The sequence below is a fragment of the Micropterus dolomieu genome, linkage group LG22 (genome assembly GCF_021292245.1).
Source record: "Micropterus dolomieu isolate WLL.071019.BEF.003 ecotype Adirondacks linkage group LG22, ASM2129224v1, whole genome shotgun sequence".
In the NCBI taxonomy this organism is placed as follows: Eukaryota; Metazoa; Chordata; class Actinopteri; order Centrarchiformes; family Centrarchidae; genus Micropterus; species Micropterus dolomieu.
Window position 1 is genome coordinate 21,025,816 of NC_060171.1, and position 24,406 is coordinate 21,050,221.

The 24,406-nt window shown below is 42.1% G+C and overlaps 1 protein-coding gene across 2 annotated transcripts in view; it reads left to right on the forward strand.

The window, feature by feature from the left end:
* The window catches only part of itpr2 (inositol 1,4,5-trisphosphate receptor, type 2), a 59,421-nt gene that overhangs the window by 11,331 nt on the left and 23,684 nt on the right, over positions 1–24,406 (forward strand). For both annotated transcript variants that reach the window (XM_046036511.1, XM_046036510.1), the window contains 28 exons: positions 226–270; positions 2,095–2,246; positions 3,163–3,262; positions 3,388–3,548; positions 3,642–3,783; positions 4,070–4,228; positions 5,126–5,298; positions 5,819–5,938; positions 6,166–6,348; positions 6,505–6,756; positions 6,831–6,978; positions 7,099–7,246; positions 8,039–8,226; positions 8,325–8,448; positions 8,571–8,628; positions 8,738–8,903; positions 9,271–9,438; positions 9,964–10,050; positions 10,136–10,261; positions 10,392–10,514; positions 10,764–10,964; positions 11,486–11,737; positions 11,975–12,100; positions 12,273–12,401; positions 12,761–12,881; positions 13,123–13,304; positions 13,955–14,097; positions 14,704–14,812. In XM_046036511.1, coding sequence (XP_045892467.1) covers positions 226–270; positions 2,095–2,246; positions 3,163–3,262; positions 3,388–3,548; positions 3,642–3,783; positions 4,070–4,228; positions 5,126–5,298; positions 5,819–5,938; positions 6,166–6,348; positions 6,505–6,756; positions 6,831–6,978; positions 7,099–7,246; positions 8,039–8,226; positions 8,325–8,448; positions 8,571–8,628; positions 8,738–8,903; positions 9,271–9,438; positions 9,964–10,050; positions 10,136–10,261; positions 10,392–10,514; positions 10,764–10,964; positions 11,486–11,737; positions 11,975–12,100; positions 12,273–12,401; positions 12,761–12,881; positions 13,123–13,304; positions 13,955–14,097; positions 14,704–14,812 — 4,086 coding nt within the window. The remainder of the gene's footprint in view (positions 1–225; positions 271–2,094; positions 2,247–3,162; positions 3,263–3,387; positions 3,549–3,641; positions 3,784–4,069; positions 4,229–5,125; positions 5,299–5,818; positions 5,939–6,165; positions 6,349–6,504; positions 6,757–6,830; positions 6,979–7,098; positions 7,247–8,038; positions 8,227–8,324; positions 8,449–8,570; positions 8,629–8,737; positions 8,904–9,270; positions 9,439–9,963; positions 10,051–10,135; positions 10,262–10,391; positions 10,515–10,763; positions 10,965–11,485; positions 11,738–11,974; positions 12,101–12,272; positions 12,402–12,760; positions 12,882–13,122; positions 13,305–13,954; positions 14,098–14,703; positions 14,813–24,406) is intronic.

Sequence of the window (24,406 nt, forward strand, 5' to 3'; positions counted from 1 at the left end):
TTTGTCTGAGTCACTTTATTAAATCTACTTTTACAGTTTCTGAATAAACACTGTTGAAGGGGATTTTAGGTGATGTGCTGTAGGTGGCAGTATTCCCATTGATATGGCCAATATCTTTTGCTGTTGAATAGTTTTGATGGGATTTGGGTGATGGGGATGGTAATGACACAATTATCATCCGGACTTTCTAGACTTGAGTTCACTGACCGCTCAGTTTCTCTGCAGGTGAACCCTGAATTCAAAGAAAACACGGTGGAGCCTAAAGGAGAGGTGAGTCAGTCAAACAAGCACATTTAGCTGCAAAATCACATGCACCTAACCTGCTGCTAACATCGGTTTTCACATGATTTATTATTTATATAATTATAAGTCTTTTAGATAGATATCTATAATTCAAGACCTCTGCAATGCCAATAAATTGTAATTTTACACCATATATGAGTCAGAACACACTTGACAGAAATAGAGAATGAGTTTGTCAGCAGTAGAGAATATTATGAGTGTTTGAATGGAAAGAACAATTATCTCAGCACTTATATGTTGTCTGTCCAACCTCAGGCCCTTCTCTCTCTCTCAGTCTCCTCATCCTTTGGTTATGCAATACCACCAGTTCTCTCAGTACTTGTACATGCACACACAAACTCTGAATCTATATCTAGACATTTCTTTCAGCTATTAGCCACCTTGCACATTTGTATTCTGGCAATGCACGGAACATGCACACAAACTCTCTCAGCCTCACACACTTTCTCATGCACATGCTGAATTTCAGACACACAGGGGGCTCCTTACATAACGTCTGGGTGTGGGGGTGCCCTGCGAGAGGGGATGGAGGGGAGGCAGACGTGCTGTCTGCTCTGCTCCACTCGCCTGTGCTAAGCTGGTGGGGTGAGTCACCAGCGGAGGGGGAGGGTGGAGGGGAGGAGGAGTGGGAGGATGGAGAAGCTGAGGCGTGGAGGCAGCTCTGGGGAGCTTCCCATTGACATGCAGAGAACAGTGGGAGAAATTAACCCTTGCCATTATCTGCTGCATTTGCACAGACTGTACCAGCCTACGTACCGCAGTGTCTAACACACCACACAGAGAAGTCATGGCTCTCTGGCTATGTTTCTGTGTAATTTGATACCTCATTAGTGTAAGAAACTGTGACAGTATAGTTTGGCTCACATCCATCTGTCCTCAATTATAGATTTTATCAACAGTTGGGCTCATTTATCAGTGTTTACGTGAGCATGTATGGAAAGTTATGGCAGCTTGACACAAAACATGGCTATGCTCAACTATTTGGTTACATAAACTTACTAATACTTGAATGAGGCAGAGTTTTTTAGAATATAACAAGATGCATTTAATTTATGAAGACTCTGAAGTTTGTGAGTGTCTGTCATGTATAATGTCATCATAAAGTAACATACTAAACACTAGCTGGTTGCAGCTATAGAAATGTTTTTCTTAATCTTATTATTACAAAATGAATAAAGCGGATATTGCTTTTTTTATACATCCACTCAAAAACCAAACATATTCAATTCACTATCACATATGAAAAAGAAAAGCAGCAAACATTTCGATCCATTATCAAATGGATATTTGCTGATGAATTTTCTGTTTATTTGTCTAATCATACCAATATTTCTTTATGGTTATTCAACAAAATAAGCAATTCAATGCATCTGTCATTCTCTGAAAGCTTTTTTTGTAAACCTAACAATTATTACAATCAACTAATGGAAAACCGTTTACAGAATAATCAATAACCAAAGTAATAATTAGTTGTAGCCTGTACCTGCTCCATGTAATTGACTGCGACAGTGTAAAGACACTCTTGAGACCTGCTCTGCATGCATCTGTCATTTATAGACCGATATGGAGTGAGCATACACAGGGACATGAACTGTGTACTGTTTGTTTAAAGATTGTAAGGGCAGTAGTAGTAAAAACTGTGTGGATAGCATTGCTACATGTAGTAAAATGTGTGAATATTGACAAACGACTTAACTGCCTGTGCCATATAACCGCTGACACTAATGTCTTCTTCCTCTGTGCATGTTTGTGTGTCTGTGTGTATCCTCTTCGTGTGTGTGTGTGCTGCAGAATGAGACAGATATTGTGTTCTCCAAGAGGAAGCATCAAGCAGCAGAGAAGATTGCTTTCACTCTGGTTTCTGTTCCCCATGGGAATGACATTGCCTCTCTGTTTGAGCTAGATGCCACCACTCTGCAGCGGGCCGACTGTCTAGTGCCCAGGTCAGTCACCCACATGAGGGCAAGAGTAACAATAACAAGTTACATCGGCTGATATTGTATTTTAGAGTTCACAGCACGGAGCACAGTAGTTCTTGTTAAAATACCCCTGCCACTGGGTTGAGATACTGTCACTTATTTTGACACCAAACATTTGCTTTTGAGACTTTTCTTCAGTGTCATTTTTCTTGTTAGTAATAAAACATGAAGTGACACTTGTAACAATTGAAACACCAGGCATTCATTTGGTGTAAAATATATTTATTTTTCATGCATTTTATAACAAGACTATGAGTCCACATCCATGGTAGCTTCTCTGTGAGACTGTAGCTAAATGCTAATGTCAGCATGCGCTGCGTTAGAATGCTGACATTCACACTAAACACAAAGAACAGCTAAAGCTTATGGGAGAATTATGCATTTTGTAGGTATCTGGTCATAAACCAAAGTTTTGGACAAATAACTATTTTGGCCTGATGATGGTACTACATGAAAAATCAGTTATTACAATTCATCCTTAGGGGGACATGAGTGTATGTGCCAAATTTCCTGGAAATCCAACCAATAGTTGTCATTATAAAAAAAACAGAAATGATAACCTCATTGTGGCGCTAGTGAAAAAGTCAGGGATTCACCAAAGTTAGTAGGTTTTTTCTGCTGGGGACCATGGGTGTCTGTCCAAAAGCTAATGGCAATCCATCCTATAGTTGCTCAGATATTTCAGTCTAGACCAAAGTCATGGACCAAACGACAGGTCAACATTGTTATTACTTAAAGAAAATAATTTAAAAAAATAATATTTCAAGACTGGATTTACGGATTTATCAAGATGGAAATGTTTCACCTCAGTAACAGCAGAAAACATACAATCAACAAACTAGTATACGTGCTGTAAATGACTAGTCCCATCCTTCCTCAGAAACTCCTATGTGAGACTTAGACACCTATGCACAAACACCTGGGTGACGAGCACCAACGTCCCCATCGATGCAGAAGAGGAGCGCCCAGTTATGCTGAAGGTCCACACACACACACACACACACACACACACACACACACACACACACACACACACACACACACACACTCAAGTAAAACAAACATGGATGCTGTAATCGAAATGTTCTTTTGGCTCCATCAACAGATTGGCACCTGTCCCACCAAAGAGGATAAAGAGGCTTTTGCAATTGTATCTGTTCCGTTGTCGGAGGTCAGGGACTTGGATTTTGCCAACGATGCCAACAAGGTCCTGGAGTCCACTGTGAAGAGGCTTCTTCACGGCACCATCACTCAGAATGAGAGGAGGTACAGATACATGTGCATTACAACACAGCTGACAAAAGATGGAGTGCGTGTTTTATGATTTCATGTTCTTTTTTGCCTTCATATATATTTCAGGTTTGTGACTAAGCTCCTGGAAGACCTGCTTTTCTTTGTGTGTGTGGTACCCAACAATGGTCAGGATGTTCTGTCTGTGGTCACCTCTACACCCAACCGAGAGAGGCAGAAACTCATGAGGGAACAAAACATCCTCGCCCAGGTCCGCCTGAGTACACACACACACACACACACACACACACACACACACACACACACACAAACCCATGCACACAGAGTCTTATGCTGGGACAAAATGCAGATTGATCTGAAATTTAACACCAGGGCTCAGGACTGACAGTGATGCCCAAGGCAGATCTTTCCATTAGTGTGATATTTTACAATAACCAAAGATTGGCCTTAAGAAGAGTTTTTACGTATTTTCCTGCTATAGTCTGCAGATTCTCTGTTGATTCTTCGTCATTGTATGCGGGTTTCTGTTCCCCCAGATCTTTGGCATCTTGAGCGCTCCATTCAGAGGTGTGGATGATTGCCCGATGCTAAAGTTGGAGGATTTGGGAGACCAGCGTTATGCCCACTTCAAGTACATGTTCAGCCTCTGCTACAGGGTGCTACGCCACTCCCAACAGGACTATCGCAAGAACCAGGCATGTTTCTGCCTTCCACACAAGTCTAGTATTGAGTAGTCTATAGCTAGATACACCTGGAGAACTGATTCTACTGAGTGATTTCACTGACTTTAGACTTTACTGTACTTGTGCTATAGTTGTCCTGCATTTTAGCATGTTAAAGATAAGCTTTTGTGTGGTTTTATTACAAGAGCAAAACAAGAAGTAAATATATGGTACCTCACTAGAAGACATGTTTCGTTTGTTCTTGTTCCCCTCACTCTCTGTCAGCTCACCTAATCTTTACTTCATTAAAACAACAAACAATTTGACATGTCACAGAAGGAAAAGCACAGGTGTAAATAGTAGTTATTGATCACACTGTCATGGCTTACAGGGACACTTACTCTGAGGACAGAGCTATCGTTAATATTTGGATCACATGTGCTTTGCTATTATAAAAAGTCAAAATGTCTTCTGTGAAAAAGGCCTAAACTAACTAAAAGGATATATATATAAAGGGACATTCAATGATTACCACTTACAAAATAACTACAAAAGGTACATAATTGTTTTAACCAATTTTAACAAACTAAAAATGCCCAATATTTGCTGTCCTACAGCCTGAAAATAAAATTTGCTCACTTCTCAATTTCATTTCTTTACAAATACAGTAAGTGTGGCTTTTTTGCAGCCCTTAACTAAACACAAATAGCTCATGTTTAGCTGCTCAGTGGAGGTGACAGGCAGCTCTCAGGTGTAACTCTCAGTAATGTCATGAATGTGAATCAGTGATTTAAAAAAAGTTATCTTGTTCAACAAGTTCTCCCTGGCTAATGGCTTAATGAACATTTGCATTTAGCCATTGTCTCTCAGTGTAATTCTACTACCACTCGTGGTACTGTTTATAACCTTGTGTTTCTTGTGCCACTGTAGGAATATATTGCCAAAAAGTTCTCAATCATGCAGTCACAGATTGGGTATGAGATCCTGGCTGAAGACACAATCACTGCCCTCCTGCACAACAACCGCAAGCTGCTGGAAAAACACATCACATCCAAAGAGATTGAGACGTTCGTCAGCCTTCTGAGACGCAACAGAGAGCCCAGGTCAGACATGTACACCTCCCAGTGCATGATGACCCAGGGGAGCAATTTAATAATAGAACATTTAGGGAAAATATTATGTTGTGCAGGAAAACATAAGACTTTTGTTTAAATGGTTCATTTTGTGAAACATGAACTGAATAATGCATTATACTTGTTGTTATACATTATAATGCAATCCAATCCAATATGTGAATTGTACCATCTTAACCCTCCTAATATGAAATGTAAAATATTATTATTTCACCTATGTGGTGTTGTATTGGAGTGCATAATGGGTAGATTATAAGGTGTGGAGGTTTTTGTGTCCCCCTGCTTTACATAAAATACAGTAAATACTATAAGACAGAAAACCTACAAAATCTGTCATATAAAACAAGGGGGACAGACAAAGAATGCTGTGTACAGTCAGGAACATACTCAAACTTCCATGTGTACAATCAGTTCATATGTTCCTATGCTGAAACTTTGTGTGTAAAACATTGGTTAAACATGGTGATTCATGTCGGGTCTATTCTTCCAGATTCCTGGATTATCTCTCAGATCTCTGTGTGTCCAACAAGACTGCCATCCCCGTCACACAGGAGCTTATCTGTAAATTTATGCTGAACCCCGCCAACGCAGATATCCTCATCCAGACCAAGTGAGTCACACCCTGTGGCATCTGTATTTAAAAACATCCAAGTTGATCCTGTCATATTTCAGGTGTTCATTTTTTAAACATGTATAAACACGCACAAGCAGTACTCTCCACGGCATGTTTCTTCCAGTGTTGCTTCTTGTGGAATTCAGCAGCAGCAGCTCTACGTCAGAGTGTAATATGTGCAATTTTACTAGTAACTGATTTATGTCACCACCCCCACCCCCCAGACTAATGTCTAACACAGAGACCACCCTGGACTCTTCACTGCATGAAGAAGTGGACGAGGAGGAGGAGGTTTGGCTCTACTGGATCGACAGCCACAAGGAGCCTCATGGCAAATCCATTCGCCATCTGGCCCAGGATGCTAAGGGCAACCACAAGATGGATGTAGACATAATCACCTATTACAGGTGACTTTCCTTTAGTTCCCCTATATGCTACACCTTCTCTCCCCGTAATACAAAAATAGTTCATACAAGCAAGCACGAGTGAATGTTTTTCTCCTTTTCTTCCCATCTCCAATCTGCAAACAAACATCTCTCCCCTTGTCTTTTGCTTCCGTGTAGGTACCAACTCAACTTGTTTGCTAAAATGTGTCTGGACCGTCAGTACCTAGCCATCAACCAAATCTCCTGTCAGCTACCTGTGGACCTGATCCTGCGCTGCATGTATGACGACTGCCTTCCCTACAACCTCAGAGCCTCCTTCTGCCGTCTCATGCTGCACATGCATGTGGACCGTGACCCACAGGAGGCTGTGGTGCCTGTACGCTACGCTCGCCTCTGGACCGAGATCCCCTCCAAGATCACCATCCACGAGTGAGTGACTGTCTGTATGATTATGTGTGTTAGTGCAGGCTGAGATTGTGATTGTGATTGTGCTTTTTCCACAGGTTTGAGTATGAGTCCACTGACACCTCAAGAGAAGAGATGAAGAGGAAGTTTGCTCCCACCATGGAGTTTGTGGAAGAATACCTTAGAGACGTGGTCAGCCAGCCTTTTCCATTTGGGGATAAAGACAAGAATGAACTCACACTAGAGGTAAAATAAACTCAACATGGTGCATATGCATTTCAGATATGATTAGAGTACTTTAATCCACATTTAGTTTCTCACACAGGTTAATTTCAGTAATGTGCTTGTTTTACTTCTCTCTTCCAGGTGGTGAATCTGGCTCGTAACCTGGTTTACTTTGGTTTCTATAGCTTTAGTGAGCTGCTGCGTCTCACGCGCACCCTGCTGGCCATCCTGGATATTGTCCAGCACCCACTCACCTTCATGAACAAGCTCAACAAGAGCCCAGAGGCTGGTTAGTCCAGTTACACTGCAGAAGTCCATTATTTCATTGCGTTGGTCAGCTAAGCTTTATTCTTTTATGTAGCACTTAAAACAGTAGATAGAAAGTTTAAAGCTAATGATTTAAACTATATTTTGTTGTTTCGTATTTATGGGACTAAAATAATTGAAGGGGGAGGTTCTATAATTTGGTGGCTAATTAAAAAAAAACCTTGGGATTCACCTTAAAATGATTACCAAATGATTTATCTTCTCCAAGTGAAGGACAGACAAGAGGCCAGCGTCGTTAATAAATGTATGCAGGAGCAAGGCTATGCATAAAAACATTAGGATTTAGAATTAAACAGAGTCAAAGGAGAGGGGGAAAAGAACTGGCGTATTAGTCTTTCTTTTTAGATCTTCTAAGAAGAATCTAAGAAGATAAAGGAGCCTGGGTGTCAGTAGAACCAAAATATGAAGTTACAGAAATGGACACATAGAGATATAAGGTTAAACATGACTTTCTGCAGATCAGAGAAATAAAGGACCGATCTGCTCTTGGAAAATGATTCAGGATAGATTGCAACTGGATTGAAAAACCTTTTTTGAAATGTTTAAGTGGACAAAGTAGTAAATAAAAAGGGTGGTTAGGTTTAAATGTCTGAAAACAGTAACTCTAGATTTATTTTTTGGTCGCCTGGAGAAAGTTCTGGGCCATCCATTTGATGTCCTCAGGGAATTTGTTTTAGCTTTTATGACACGAATAGTCATATGCTTGAGCTGAAATATGTCAACTATGTAAGAAGATGATGAATGTTTCCTTTAGGCAACAATGTCCTGCGTACGATCCACGGAGTTGGGGAAATGATGACTCAGATGGTATTGAGTCGTGGTGTGCCGCACAGCCTCCCTGACACCTCTCCCTCTCTGCGCTATGGGAAAGGACTCTTCCTGCCGGACAATGAGGATGTCATGGTGATGGACACCAAGCTGAAGATCATTGAGATCCTGCAAGTAAGCGCCACCTACTGGATACACTTTTAGTGTAGAATTTGATTTCAGTGCTTAAGTCTCTTTTTGTGTGCTTTTTCTTTCACATGCATCTCTGTTAGTTCATCCTGAGCGTGAGGTTGGATTATAGGATCACATACTTGTTGTCCATCTACAAGAAAGAGTTTGGGGACAAGACTATAACCGACAGCTCTGCTTCTATGGCTGATTTCCCCCTAGTGACACGTGAGACTTTATTCTCTCTTAATGCCAATATTGAAGCAGTCTTTTTATGTTCTAAATGAGGTGTTTACCACTGCAGCCTGCTGTACTTCACTGACCAGTTATCCACTTTATATTGTCTCCAGCTTCTGAACCCGACATAGATGAGATTGCAACCAAAGCAGAGAGCATGTTTGCAGGGAGGTAGGTGAAGCTGTGCTGAAATACACTGGATGATCTGCTCTTAGTCTCTTTGGATATGATTGCATCTGCTTAAAACCCCCTGTCTAAGCTTGTATATGTATGATTTCAGCTCAGAGTTAAGTGCGGTGGAGCTGGACGACGAGGGTGGCCGGACGTTTTTGAGAGTTCTGATCCATCTCATCATGCAAGATTACCCCCTGCTGGTGTCTGGCTCGCTGCAGCTCATCTTCAAACACTTCAGCCAGAGAGCCGAGGTGCTGCAGGCCTTCAAACAGGTAGCGACACAGCAGTTAAACTCAAGCATTTGATACTTGGTGAGCAGACAGATGTGGTGTTTGTCACTTCCTCAGCTAAGTCATTTTTGTCATGGTTGATGCAATCAGTTTGGATTAAGAGGGTTCTCAAAAGTGCCAAACAGCAGCTGCTGTAAACTATCTCACTAAGAGTTTCCTCAGCTGGAATCTAGAGCTGCACAAGCTCCCGTTTTAACAATGTGCTGACTTTCCCAAGTGGTGCACTAAGACTTCTTGGCAGAGATAGGCTCTCACACACATTTGTATCTTTTATGTCTGGTTTATTTCTCATCCTCTGTGTGTGTGTGTGTGTGTGTGTGTGTGTGTGTGTGTGTGCGCGCGTTTCCAGGTCCAGCTGCTAGTGTCAGAGCAGGATGTAGACAACTATAAGCAGATCAAGACAGACCTGGATCAACTGCGTCTGACTGTAGAGAAGTCAGAGCTGTGGGTGGAGAAGAGTGGAGTCTACATTGGTGAAGACCTGGGGAACAGACAGGGCAAAGAACAGAACACTGAGGTGCTGTACCATCATGTAACGGTATCCAGCATATAAAAACAAAATTCCACACTTCAGATTTGAGTGTTTCATGTATTTCTTCACAGGAAGTTACTATATTTATCCTAAACATCCCATCAGTCAATCAGATGCACTCTAAATGGCGTCTTTGTTTGTTGTTTGATTGTTCCTCAAAGCTGATGGAAGGCTGCTTTGTTAGCTTAGTACTTAGGAATAATGAATAATAATGTCTGGCAGAACAGGATTCTGCTGTAAGTCAGGTCTGTAACATGTAATGTTGTCTTCACATCATTATTTTCACACTTATGCACAAGGATCGGTGCGGGGACTTTTCCCATCACACTGTGCCAAATGCCTGGTAATTAGAAACTGGATGTAAAGGTTGTGGCATGCCAAAGATGAACCTTTTGGAGTGAACACATAAGAATTGTGGGGCTTTAGTAACTTAGTCATAAACATACTTAGCGTACTTTTATTATACACTGGATTACATACTCATTTTCCTTCATGCATGTCTCTTGCCAGGAGGTTGTCCTGAGCCCAGTACAGGATGGAGATAATAAACCTCAAATTGATAGCGACAAAGCAAACAACTACAGTGTCGTCAAAGAGGTGAGCTCCGCATCTTTTATTTACAGAGTTTTCTTGTCATTTTTTTCTGTAGTGTGTCTACAAAAGGTGTGTGTCTGATATTTAGATCCTACAGCGGCTCAGTAAGCTGTGTTATCCCAGTAAAAAGAGTCGTGTGCAGCAGCAAAGGCTGCTGAAGAACATGGGGGCCCATACTGTCGTGCTGGACCTGCTGCAGATCCCCTATGAGAAGGTCAGTAACAACCAGAACAGGCAACTGAATAACTTGTTGCACTTGATGTTTCTGTGAAGTGTTTGTGTGACATGGTTTCTGACTTTCTACTAATCTTTCCCTAAATTGTTTTGGTTCTGCCTTTGCACAGAGTGATGAGAAGATGAATGATATTATGACCCTGGCGCATACCTTTCTGCAAAACTTCTGCAAAGGAAACCCTCAGAACCAAGCTCTGCTAAATAAACACCAGAACCTCTTCCTCACTCCAGGGGTATATTGATATAACCTCACTGCACTTTTCCCTTGACATACCTTACAGCCTTTTGTAGTAGAGCATGCAGTACGATCAGCAGAATGAAAAGTACAAGGTCCAAAACAACAGCAGCCTGACCGCTGAAAAGTCATATGTTGCCTTGATTGGGAACAGCTTTGATTCTTATTTCTGTTACCCAAATTAATCCATATGCTGTTTTCATGACGATGATCTTCTAAAAGACTGAATCGTGATGTTTTCCACCAGCTGCTGGAAGCTGAGACAATGCGTCACATCTTTATGAATAACTACCAGCTGTGCAATGAGATCAGCGATCGCGTGGTCCATCATTTTGTCCACTGCATTGAAACACACGGAAGACACGTTAAGTACCTCAAGTTCCTGGAAACCATTGTGAAAGCTGATGGGAAGTATGTGAAGAAATGTCAGGACAAAGTCATGACAGAGGTGAGAAATAACATATTTGTTCACAGCACATCAATCCACATGATGGTTCTCCCTAAACAGTAATATTTTGCATAAATTGCAACCACCGATCACCTGAAAAATGTAACATGTCTCTGTGATTACTATTACAGTACAGATTACAGTAGAAGGGAATACTGAAGATGTCTAATTTGTTATTTATTTCTTTAGTGTATAGTATTTAGAAGGTTATGTCATATGGAGTACACACATACCTTACAGTTGTTATGTTTACTGTTTAGGTACAGGAGCAGTTTGCTGCATTTAATTACAAAAATGATCAGGATTCTTAAAATTCAGTGCTATAAAATATCCAGTTCATTGTGGTATTGCCCATGTGTTACATTAAGAAATATTTGCAAAAGAAAACACTTTTGTGCATTTATGCATTTGTTAGTATAACTGTTTACATTGAATATGTTCTGGTGATAGTGGCAGGACCTCAGGTAAACCCTGCATTTACCTCATGTAACGTTTCTTTGGGTCTCTGTTCGTCTGTCCAGCTGGTGAACGGAGGCGAGGATGTGCTGGTGTTCTATAACGACCGCTCCTCCTTCCCGGTGTTGCTGGAGATGATGGGCTCTGAGCGAGAGCGGGCAGATCTAGATGGAGCTCTGGCATACCACAACACACTTGTGGAGCTACTGGCTGCTTGTACCGAGGGCAAGAACGTCTACACTGAGCTGAAATGCAATTCTCTGCTACCACTGGACGACATCGTCAAAGTTGTCACTAACATCAACTGTATACCCGAGGTAAAGGCTTGACTATTTTACTAGGAAAGAACAATAATATAGCATGAGTTTTATGGTACATGCGTGTGTGTGTGTGTGTGTGTGTGTGTGTGTGTTTGTTTGTGTGTGTGTGTGTGTGTATATATATATATATATATATATATATATATATATATATATATATATATATATATATAATATAATATCTTTTATCTGAAAGTAACCAGGTATCTTATTTTGTTATTTCTTTATCCCCAGGTGAAAACTGCTTATGTGAACTTTGTGAATCACTGCTACGTGGACACAGAGGTAGAAATGAAGGAGATCTACACATCTAACCATATCTGGAAGCTCTTTGACAACTTTCTGGTGGACATGTCCAGTGTAAGGCTCTGTCAGATTGAAAAGTCACACGTGTCTACCAGATAACAATACACTGAGGCTTACTCATATGCTGCATCTATTCACATACTGCATGTGCAGAGAAAATGAAAAAGATGTAGTGTGAGGTTGAGCTTGTTCAGAATTGTTCCTCTATTTCGTTTTTGTATTTAAGGTGTGCAACACTACCACTGACCGTAACCATGCTGATTCTGCCCTGGAGAAGTATGTGACAGAGACAGTGATGGCCATTGTCAAGGGTTTCTTCAGCTCACCTTTCTCCGTCAATCACTCCAACCTGCAGGTATTGTTTTTCACCTCTGACAAGCAGGTGAAATGCGCACGCATAGGGAGAGTCAATCATGTGCATGTCCAAACCCTTTGCCAACTTTTAGATACTTTACAGTAAAAATATTTGACAGCAGACTGCCTCCTTCACTGCACCTTCTCCTGGGACCTTCCAGTATCATTGAAGACATTTGTACCTAGAGCGGCTGCTTGAGGTGTTTTACGCAGAAGTCTGTACTAATGTCTCCTATCAGAGAAAATATTGAAGGGTTAGACAATATTGAAGTGTTCCCATCAGGATTGTCTCTGTCTTTCTCTACACTCACGTCCTTTAAAAAAAACACTATTCCCTGCTCTCTCTCCTCTTTTTCACAGACAAACCAGTCTGTCTTCATCAAGCTACTCCAGTCTGCTTTCAGGATCTACAACTGCACCTGGATCAACTCCGCTCAGAAGGCCAATATTGAGAGTTGTATCAAAACCCTGGCTGACGTTGGTGAGTGCTGTACTATTAAAATGTAAATTAATAATAAATGTACTGTTATAGTAAATGTATTGATTTTGTTGTATTTATTCAGATATGTGTTGTTTTTCATGTCACAGTAGAAGTATGAGCTGCACAGTACTGCAAGAATCTCTACTGGATCACCTGGGGTTACGGTGTCTGTGCTGTGTTTGCTGTACGAGCAGAACAAATAAACTCACACAAACATCTAACCTTGCATGTTTTCCCACAGCTAAGGCACGGGCCATAGCCATCCCTGTGGACCTGGACAGTCAGGTCAACACTTTGTCTCTCAAGGTCCATAGCAACATGGTGCAGCGAGCAGCCAAGGACTGGAGGATCTCTGCCCGCACACGTCCCCGCAAGGAGCCCCTGGGTGGCCCTGACTATAAGAACATCATTGAGAAGCTGCAGGTGCACTTTTTTTTTAACCAAGACTACAAGTCGACAGACATGCTAGTGGAACCGAGACTGCATGTAGGCACATCAGTGCTTTGAGCTTAATGCTAATGTCAGCTTGCTAACAGTTCGTAGTGACAATTGTTAAGCAGGTGTAACATTTACTCTTTCAATCTTAGTTGAGTTATTTTAGCGTGTTAGGATGCTAACATTAGCTAATTAGCCCTAAGGCTGCTGGGAATGTCATTATTTTGCATGAGAAGTTAAGGAATCACCAAATTTCTTCATTCTTAATGGGACACGATTGTCTAGACCATATTTTATGGCAAGCCATTAAATACTTGTTGACATATTTCACTTAAAAATCTAAATTGTCAACCTCAAGGTGGTGCTAGAGAAAATGTCTGTACAAAATGTCATTGCAATCCAGCCAACAGTTATTAGAGAGTATTAGAGATATTTCATTCTGGACTAAAGTGGTGAACTGACTGACCAACACTGCCATCCCTAGAGCCATGCTGCTAGCGTGGCTAATAAATTACATGAACAGGAGAGTCCAAGTTGAGAACTTTTATGTGAGCTCTATTGTATGGTGTTCAGCAGTGTCAGTCACTGCAGGACAGCATTTGATTGAGCTTTTACGTGTGTCTATCTGTGATGTACAGGGGGTTGTGTCCCTTCTGGAGGAGCAGTTCAGTCCGAAGGTTCAGGCAGAGTTTTCTGTGCTGGTGGATGTTCTTCACAGCCCTGAGCTGCTGTTTCCAGAGGTTGCTCGGATACGCTGTGAGAGCGGCGCTTTCATGTCCAAGTAAGTCACTGTCTGTAGCCTGTGTATGGAGCAACAAACTACAGACAAGACCAGCAGATGAGTTAAGATTTTTGACAAAAGTTGCAGATAACTGTTTATTTCTTCTGATATTTATCATATTTATTTGGGCTAAGTTAAAGATTGGCATTGGCAAGAAATATAGGACTTAACCAGGATGGAACAACTAGTATTAACTAAAACCTACACTGATGAAATACTGTTAATTACTGTTACTATTATATTTACAAGTTAGGGAGTCTTTGGAAAACAGCTAAAAGTGAAGATTAACTAATTACCAAAACATATTTGAATAATATTACAAAGACCATCATTTAGCTTTAAAATAAACAAATACATATAAAAAAATTTAACTGAGTGTATCTGTGGTCAGGGGACCACTCAAACTAACATATTAGGTATTTCATAAAAATTCAGTTTGATACATCATCAAACCTCCAGGTGTGCTGTTACACTGCTGCTCTCTGACCTGAAGAAAATACCTATGGTGATCAATAAAGTATTGCTTTGTTTTCACTTGTGAGCCAGTGACTACATTAGCAGGACATGACTGTAAATGATAGAACACTTCTCTTGTCACCCTGTCAGACTGATCAAACACACCAAGAAGCTAATGGACAAAGAGGAGAAGCTGTGCATCAAGATCCTGCAGACACTCAGAGAGATGCTGGACAAGAAGGAATGCTTTCAGGAGTCTGTGAGTACCTGACCCTGCATGGGGATGTCACGGCTATCATTCAATTGTTTCTCACTTTTAGGATTCTCAAACACTGTGTTACTCTGTTACTGTAAAAAACACATGAATTAGGTAACATTATCTTAAAGTTTGGAGTTAGCTCTCTCTTCAAGTGCCAGCAGTGCTGTACACCTATCAGCAGTGCAGTGTAGTCCTTGTTTCCCATGTCTATCGGCCCAGAGCCCAGACTCCCCTTCATCAGTATGCTGTGGGCCTTTCTATGTTACATAAGGCAGGGAGGCACTTGAGGACACACTCATACTGAGAGGGAGAACAGGAGGGAGGAAGTAAGGAAAGGGGGGTGGGGGCAAACATTGAACAAACAAATCAATACTGCAGCGAGTGGGGGTGCAGGAGCCTGACTCCTGCTGCACCCCCTCTCAGCCAGAGGCCTGGAAAGTGAATGACAAGAGTTGGTAGAGGAGAATTAAGGAGGTGGCTGCATGTGTGTGCACTAAGGGGGTGGGGGGTGAGGGTCAAAGTACAAAAAAGTCAGGTCTGTGATCACCTTTGAAAGGTTTAGGAGAGTTTGTTCCAGCTGCGTGGTGAGAGGAGGCGATGCTGTGCAATTCACACAACACAAAATGAGCTGCTCCGGGCAAGACTTCAATCAGTGTGCATAAGAAGACAACAACTCCAAAGAATCGTCCGTTGTTTTGCATCACTAAGAGCTCAGTTTATTGTACTAACTGTTGTCCTGAAGTAAACTTAGGAGAAAACATGTGTCTCTGTCCTCTGATGTGGGATTTCATGCAGACGTGGTTATTTTTGGCGGACAATGCTGTCCTACTGAAGGCTGTTTTTGTCGCACCAGAACGTGGTTGAATGAGTGTTAAAATAGAATATATGTTGCTTTACCCCCCTTTAGTGTAATTGCATTAGTAATACTGTCAAGACTACCCTTCTCAATATAGTACATGTCAGCCAGTGTCACTTACAGCTGCTCGAGGAGTGAGAGTTTTGTTTACCCTATTTGTGGTTGCATCTTGTGTCAGTCAGCCAAGCTGTTTTTTCGAAAAGGCAATTTATTCAACAGTTGTGTGGAACAAGATCAGAGGAATTCAAAGTGGAAAAACAGCCACTTTTTTAAAAGCGGCATTCGAGAAGCCAGACAGTGCGGTAACGATATGTGAAATGTCAGTTTGTGTAGGTGTGCGTGAGTGTGCTCAAGCATGTATTTGTGGCCTCTCTTTGTCATATCCCTGTAGCCCAGAGCGTGGAGCTGCAGCCTCACTGCACAGGAGAGAGGGAGAGGGAGAAAGAGAGAGGGAGAAAAAGGATTGATGGAAATAATGAGAGAGGGAGAGGCAGACAGACAAAAAAACAGAAGGGGGGAGAGAGACAGAGTGACAGCAGAGGTTGGTGGCTCCCCTGGGGTGCAATGAGTGGGTGGAGGAGAGTGAGAGAAAGAGATGGAGAGAGAGTGATCGAGGAAGGGAGGGGGGGAGGGAGGGAGGCAGCCATGTGAGGAGCCATGTGAGTGGAAGGGGCGAAAAAAAAGTGGGCAGCGGCTGCAGAGTGAGGGATTGGAGAGAATCGCAGTCTGCTCAGTCCATGAGGAGACAGGGCAGGGGGTGCGCTTACGTAACAGCCTGCAGTGGCTGAGCCAGCGTCACGTGGACCATCACGTTCTCCCTCCCTCCCTTCCTTCCTACTCTTAGTCCTCTGTCCGCTTGCTGCCTCTCTCTTCCTCCTTTGCCCCCTCCATGCTTTGTCTGAGTATATCTCATTCTGTCTGCCCGCCAGAGTTATTTTCTCTATCCCTCTCCCCTCTAGTACCACCCAGTCCCTGTTCTCTGTTTGCCTGGGTCATGCCAGGAGCACTGCTCGGGCAGTGAGTGGAAGATCTGCAGCAGTCACAGTGTAAAAATGTGTTTGCTCTTACTGCTGCACTTCACTTGTTTTGGCTGTCGAATAAGGGTAGCTTTATAAATGTTTGTGCTGCTACTTGCCCTCAAGATGTCATGGATGAGGCTTTTCAGGGACAAACCACCTGAAAGAATGTTTCATACATACGGATACTAATATTACAAGGGTAAAAGTATGCATAAAATACCATTGTAGACTTAAATGTTGTCTAATCTAATGCACTTTGTCACTAAAGGATAAGGCCGGCGTAATTCTATACTTTTGTGATTGCATTAGAAACCAAGCCAATAATGCAGCGGCCTGTCTCTCTTATACTATGCTGTCTGTGATACTCAGCTATAAGCACATTTGTTGCTACTGAAGACAATACATTTTCCTAAGTGGGAAACAAATATAAAGTGTCATTTTAAAAACAGGCTATGTAATATCTTAAATCATCTGGGCGCTTTAGTTTTTCACAAATGTTACTCAAACAGGAATGAATAATGCTGTTTGTTGGGGACTATTTTCATTGTAAACTGTGGATTAATGCACGTTTTGTTGTGCTACTGAGTATTCAAAGCACAAAAGTGGTGTATGCTTTTGGATTTGAGGAAATTAATTGTCTTGCAGAATTAGAATGCAGGGCAGAGTATCATGATGGCCTATTGGCTAAGATGCATACGATATACTATGATTACAATGTCTGCAGTTTGATTTAACCTTTTGTTGCATGTGACACCCCCACCCATCTTATTTCCTGTCACCTCTCCACTGTCCACCTTTGCAAAGTCAAAAATAATAACTAGATGCCACCAGTCCGTTCCTGTACAATGTATATGCTCTGGACAACATTGAGTCAACATGCATGGACTCATAAACTTTTTTTCAAAAATAGTTTTTGGACAACAATGAAGGTCTGTGGCTCAGGGGCTCAGAGGTTATTTTGTCCAGGGACATTGCTTGTTAGCAGGATCATTGTGTTTTCATGGGACTGGTTGACAAGAAATTTTTTTTAACGTGTTTTAGTTGTTATTGCATGTTTTCTCTGAGCAAATACATGCATATATATAATATGCTGTCATGTGTATGTGCATGCAAGTGTGCCCTCTTTTTAACAGAGGATTGAAAAAGCGAGTTATGTAATATAAACCACTCTCACACTCTCTTTCACACTCATCCCTGTCATTCACACACTCACTCTGTCCTTCCTTCTCTACCGTCCCTCTCACTCTTTCTTTCTTGCTTGCCAAGTTTCACACCACCTGCCCAAGGCAAAGCTGATTTTCAGATTACCACCCTCTCAATGCTAAGCGCATCACACGGATGCATGTAGACGTAAAGCTTCGCTCAGACAGACAGACACACACACACACACTGTCCCAGGTATGCATTGTCATGCTGGCTGTAAAAGTGCGAGCTCATCCTGCAGGGTTATCCCTGTTTGTCTGTCTTCTCATGTGAGTAGTGGGACATGGCTTAGGTTCATCCACAGGGGTAGGGTCAGGCAGAGCTTGGTAAGCTCATGGATACCTTGTATAGTTTGACTTTTGGCTGTATTCAGGCTGACACAGCATGCTGAGTCAAGTCAGAAAGTTGGAGTTAGTAGTGTTGTAGTCAAGACCACCCAAACGGAGACCGAGACAAGACCAAGACTTTTAGGCTCGAGTCAAGACCAAGACCAGTTCCCCACATTACATGACACACAATAAAATGTGGAATGAGATCATAGGTACTTCTCAAATTGATCTGTAAGATCCACATTCCCATTAAAGCGTCCACATACAAACACTAAGAGCTGAAATCAACATAAGCATCTTTAGTCAACACTCCTTTTCCATGCTTACCATCACGAAGAGGGGTGACAGTCGTTAACAGGACAATTAGGGTTATTGGTTGCATTTGAAGCAATCCAAGTAATCCAGTTTTACATCCAATCAAAGTTAAGATGTTAACAAATAAATCAGACAATGCAAAAGCAATTTATTGATGTTCCCAAAGTCATGGTCTTGACTGGTCTTGAAATAAAATCCCGAGTCCTCAATGTCCGAGACCAAGACAAGGCCGAGTTCTAATGCGGTTGAGTCTGAGACGAGACCAAGACCATCAAAAAGTGGTTTTAAGACCGGTCTCAAGACCAAGACTGGTCTTGAGTACTACAACACTAGGAGTTAGGAAATGTGGATCCCAAATCTTTGGGATCCTTTGGGTTTCATACATCTTTATTATCCAGTGCAAAAAAAAAAGAAGGTTGAGAAGGTTCTCCCTTCCTTCCTCTTGCCCTCATTTCTCTCAGTCAATCAGTCAGGTGTCTCTTGGTTGAGTATAATGTTTTGGTTTCCATGGCGATGAGGGATTAGCACATGTTATTTGTCTGTCTGGTCTGGCCGTGACTGGGAACGGGAAGTCTGTGAATATGTGTAGAAATGCCTTCAGACCAGGAAGGAGCCTGCCGAACTCTTTTAGCTCCGAGCCGCGGAGGAAAGAGACGTCCTGTAAAAACCACTTGTAAAAATGTGAAAGGCCCTAACTTTATGCATCTGAGGGCCACTATGAATGAGATCAATTGTCACTGTGAACAGTGTTTCGACACAGTTCAGAGCATGTTATTTGAATCTGATTGAATGTAAGATAGGTCTCTTGTGTTCATAGAGGCACGTGATAGGCGACAGGATGAATTGTAAACTTGTGTTTGGACTGATTAATTCTAGCTTTCAATTTTGCTAATGCACATTGCTGGTGGATCAAATACTAGAACCACACTTGCACTGCAGTAAATAAGAATTTAGTGAACCTCATTTTGTTTGATCTTTCTTGACAATGTCAGAGGGTTTATAGGGCTACTAGGGCCTTTTAGTCTGTTTTCATCAGTGCCTACTTTACCTACATTGTTCCTCTTTGCCAACACAGTTTTCCTGCTTTTAACACACAGTGTACTTTACCATTAGTTTGAGACTTTTCCCCCTCACCACATTACATCATTTGGAATCATTTGTAACTGATGTACTTGCAATTTAGGTAGCAACCATCTGGCCTTTGTGTCCCTCTGTATGTTCTCTTATGTTGCAGCGATAACACATTTATAAAATTAGTGATCACACCTCTATTAAAAGTGGAAATCTGTATTCAATTTGACTAACTGCTAATACTAATTCACACTATTTAATTGTGATTGACTGAATTGTTGCATCAGTCACAAACACTGGAAAATGATGTAATGTAGCATAGGAAAAAGTCTGAAATCATGAGAACATGTGCCAGTAGTCAAGAGTAGACTCTCGCTAACACTGATGGAAAAGAAAAATCTCCACAGACTCAAAAATGATTGGTGAGATGATTCAGCACCTCAAATGAACAACACTCTGCAGCCACACTAGTAGCTCTGTACTTAGTGGTTGCCTTGAGCTAAATGCTATCGTCAGCAGCATACTAATATGCCAAGAATGACAATGCTAACATGCTGATATTTAGCGGGTATCTTTTTTTTTTACCATGTTCTACCATTTGCTAATAAGCACTAAACACAAGTACAGCTGAGGCTGATGGGAATTATATAAGTTACCTGATGATGGTGCTAGATGAAAGGTAAGGGATCACCAACATTATTAAAATTTATTCTTTGGGGGACATGAATGTCTGTATAAAATGTTATGATAATCCATTTTCACGGTTATTGAGATAGTTCAGTTTGGACCAAAGTGTTCAACTGACCAACGGACAGAAAGACTCATTTTTCCATCCATAAAGCAATGCCACCAGCGTGGCTAAAATCCAAAGCAGCTCAGCAACATTTTATTAACTGCAGGGATGTTTCGTTGTAAGGTGTTTCTGGTACACATGCTCAAGTACCAGTGAGCCAGCTAACCTATCTTCAACATTACAGCCTTCCTAATGTCACAGCCTGTCTCAAAAGTATGTGACAAAAGAGGGAGACCACACATAGTCTATAAATAATACTAAATGTTTTATTACATAAATTAAGTAAGCAATACAATATGCTGTGTCGCTTAGCTGTCTGTTTGAGTGGTGGAGAGTGTGTGTATGAGTACAAACAAATGACAATATCAGTCGGAAGGCCAGGGGAAGAGAGCGAGATGATCTTGCACGGCTGATTTATAGCATAATAAGCGCAACCTGTTCAGGTGTGTTGCATCTCTGACAAGGTATCAGCTCCACCCATCAACTTCCTGGAACAAAGGGAAAAAACACAAGGAAGGACAAGATGGGGCCAACCCTGAGGCCATCCCACTAAAAAACACAATCAGCACTTAACAGCGTTAGTGAATTGCATGTAGCACTTTCATAGTGAGCTGACAGCTAACAGTTGGCGTTTCTTCTGAATGCTTGTTTATGCTGCTGGTCTTGTATTTCCCTAAACCAGTGTCACCAATTGCTCTCACATGTGGGCTTAATTTGTTTTGCTGATGTGCTTGTTTGTTGGGCAAAAGCATTTTATGTGCTGTGGAATTGCAGCTTGAAAAACATCTTAAATGGCGGCATGTGATGTTTGCGCATGAGTGTCTCTCTTTATCAGATGCATGTACCATGGTAGACTGTTGGCCCTGTGTGCAAAGCTGCAGAGACACCTGTAGTGACTGTGGGTCAGGAAACGTTTCATAACATACAGAGGGAAGACATTTGGAGTGAGGAAGAGCGGAGATGAAATGCAAAAACGGTTCTGTCTGCCTAGCTTAACTGAACAGCATCACCTAATATAGTTTAGAGGTTTCTGGGTCTGCCTGAAAAATGTGCAGGTTTTTAACTGAAAAATCTAAACTCCAGCAACATTGCTAAAAAAAACAAATTATTCCCAGAAAAATGCAGAAGACATAACCTCACTGTCCTCAATAGTAGCTACAGCCCTGCCTGCGTCCTCCCACGTTATGTCTTCTCTCCCCCACTTCATGTTGAAGTGTCTGTACTAAAACAGCATGATGATGTGAATGTATGTGTTATGATTTCCTGATTTTGTCCTATTCATGAAATAACTCCCTTGGTGAGAAAGCCTTGCAAAACACATTGATATGGATATGTGTTATATTATGGAAGGCTCCCACTTTAAGCTTTTCATTTTCCCTCCCGTTCTAAGCTGTGGAAGAGCTCACTGACTCCTTAGAGACAAGTGAAGTCTTTATTAGAAAGCATACAACACATCATTTATACATGATCATTTTGAGTTTGAGTTATAGTATCGCGTGCTAATGACAACAACAGTATAGGAGGTAGAATTTCATTTTGAAACTCCTCACTGAACAAAGTGTGTTGACTGCAGTAAATGTTGCTTCCTGATGGTAAAGTTGTTGGATGTTGCTCAGCCCTCACATTGCCTGTGGGGAAACACTACTTGTGCTGTGTCACAGTGTACTTGATCAGCTTTCCCCACTGTTTACAAAAGACATGCACCCAGAGTCCTGTCAGGTTTCTGTTGTGGGAGAAAGTAACACAGAAAAGAGAACTATGAGCACCCCCCGACTCCCCCCTCGATCTGAACCCTGTTTGGGTAAAATTCTCCTCCTCTGTGGCCTGAGTCTCCGCTATGATCGACCTTGTCTGACCTGAGCAGCTCAAGCCTCCCCTGTCTCCTCCTGGCACTGTCTGTCTTGGCTCACAGCTGGTGCTGCCCTCCGCTGCCTTGGTGAGTTTCCAGACCACCTAAAGAAGCATAGGGCAGGCTGGTGTCATTGTCTTTTTCTCCATGCATCTCTCCGGAGTCGGAGAGATCTGTAGATGGTAGAGCTGCGAGGGGGCTGGAGGAGGGAGGGGGGGAAAGGGGGTGCGAGGATGCCGGAGGTGGGGATCGGCAGCTCATCCCCAGCTTGGACACCATAGCCGCAGTGTGGCGTGCCGGTGCACATTTTAAAACACCATGACTGTCTGCTCCTTGCTAGGTTTTGTTTGCTCCCCCCACCCCCCCCTCTCTTACTTCTGTCAGTTCTTCTACCTCTATTTCTATCTCTCTTTCTTTCTCGTGGCTCTTACATCACCTGACTGGAGTTTTTTCTCGTCAATGCAGCAGCAAGCAGATGAGTCAGGCTGGGCTGACTCTCTACCACCATCCCGCCGTCCCTCTTCTCTGCTCTCTCTCTGCGGACTTAGCCAGCAGACTGCATCTCCCAGAAGGGAGGCGAACAAGAGATAAAAACCCCCTTTTCAACTTCCCCCCTCTGGAGTGTTTCTTTCACTGGTGGTTTGAGAGTAGTGCAAAACAAACACATCCTCTGTCAGAAAAGGGGAAACGTTAAGTCAAACATGATTCAATTTGCAATCAGTCAGAGCGCAAATTGGGATGCACTGCAGAATGTAGTGCTGAGTTTGTAGCTGCATCGAGTGTGCATTGCTCTGTGGATATGAGAAAGGCTAGCTCACCTTCAGTTCAAGAAGTATGTGTCTGTCTGTGTGTGTGTTTGTGTGCATGTTTGTGAGACAGCTCCGCCAGACAGTGCAGGCAGACAAGTGTCTCTGCTGACTGCAGATGAGATGGAGTGTTTACCGACACAGGGAGCATCAGCTGCACGTGCTCCTCCACTGCACTTAGTTTGATGCTCTTCGGCTGGACTGTGCCTGGGCAGCCTTCGTGGCGAGGCATGGAGGTGCCTCATTTGTGCTCTCATTGGCAAAAATTAATGCTCCTTTTTTTTTTAAGGGGGGCCTTTTGGAGTGTTGTTGAAAATATATCATCAGTAGCGACCAGTATTGCTCTTTGATAATTCAGTTTCAGTTTTGCGACGTTTGCAATGCACCAGCAATTTACTGTAAGCAGCAACTACTGTAAACAAGCTTAAGAAGGCAGCTACACACTACACGAATGAGTCATATTATCATAAGCTGAATACCAATTATCACTCGTGTCAGCTTTAATAGAGGTGTGACAATCATAATAAGGGAACTTGCAGAGGGACAAAGAGGCCGGATAGTCGCTGCCTGAATTGTCGGTGCGTCAGTCGTAAACACTGCAAAATAATGTAATGAAAAGGTTTAAAACTTATGACAAGTGTATGCCAAACGATTAATCACTTATTAAAATTTGTGGCGATTAAACAGTTTGTGGATTGACTAAAACTGATTAATCGCTAGAATATTTCAGCAGTAACTTGCTGAGCAACACCTCAAACTACACTCATTAAGTTGGATCCTCAGAGCCACCTGTATCTCAGGGGAAGGCTGATTGTCCTACACTAATATGTTTCCATGGAAACCACAGGTTGCTCCCTACAGTCCATTCTTCCTTTTGCTCTCCCCTTCAATCAATCTGTTTATCCATCTATTCATCCACTCTGTTGATCAGTAGTGACGGGGATGAGCTGTCATCAAAACAAGGCCGTTTTGAGTTGTTTGGTTGCCATAGAAACTGATGCTGACCACTCTTAGCGTCCATACATTCTTTATGTGCCATCCACCCATTACTCCCTTTATGTTAAGTTGTATTTTAGGTGGTGCTGAGCACAATGCAAGTCATCAACCTGTCAATCACTTGCGCACTTCGATTACACAACCACTGTAGGGAGATTATCTCCATGAATCCTTTAATCTCGTTCCTGCCTGCCTGCGTCAAATGTCACAAGAGATGCACTGCGATTTTTGTGAGAGATTGGAAGAAAATTAATACAGTCCTTGGATAAATGTGTAACTAGATGCAAACTAGTGTTGTGTAATGTATTGTTTCGTGCATATACATAAAAAATCATCACACCACATGCCGCCTCCATT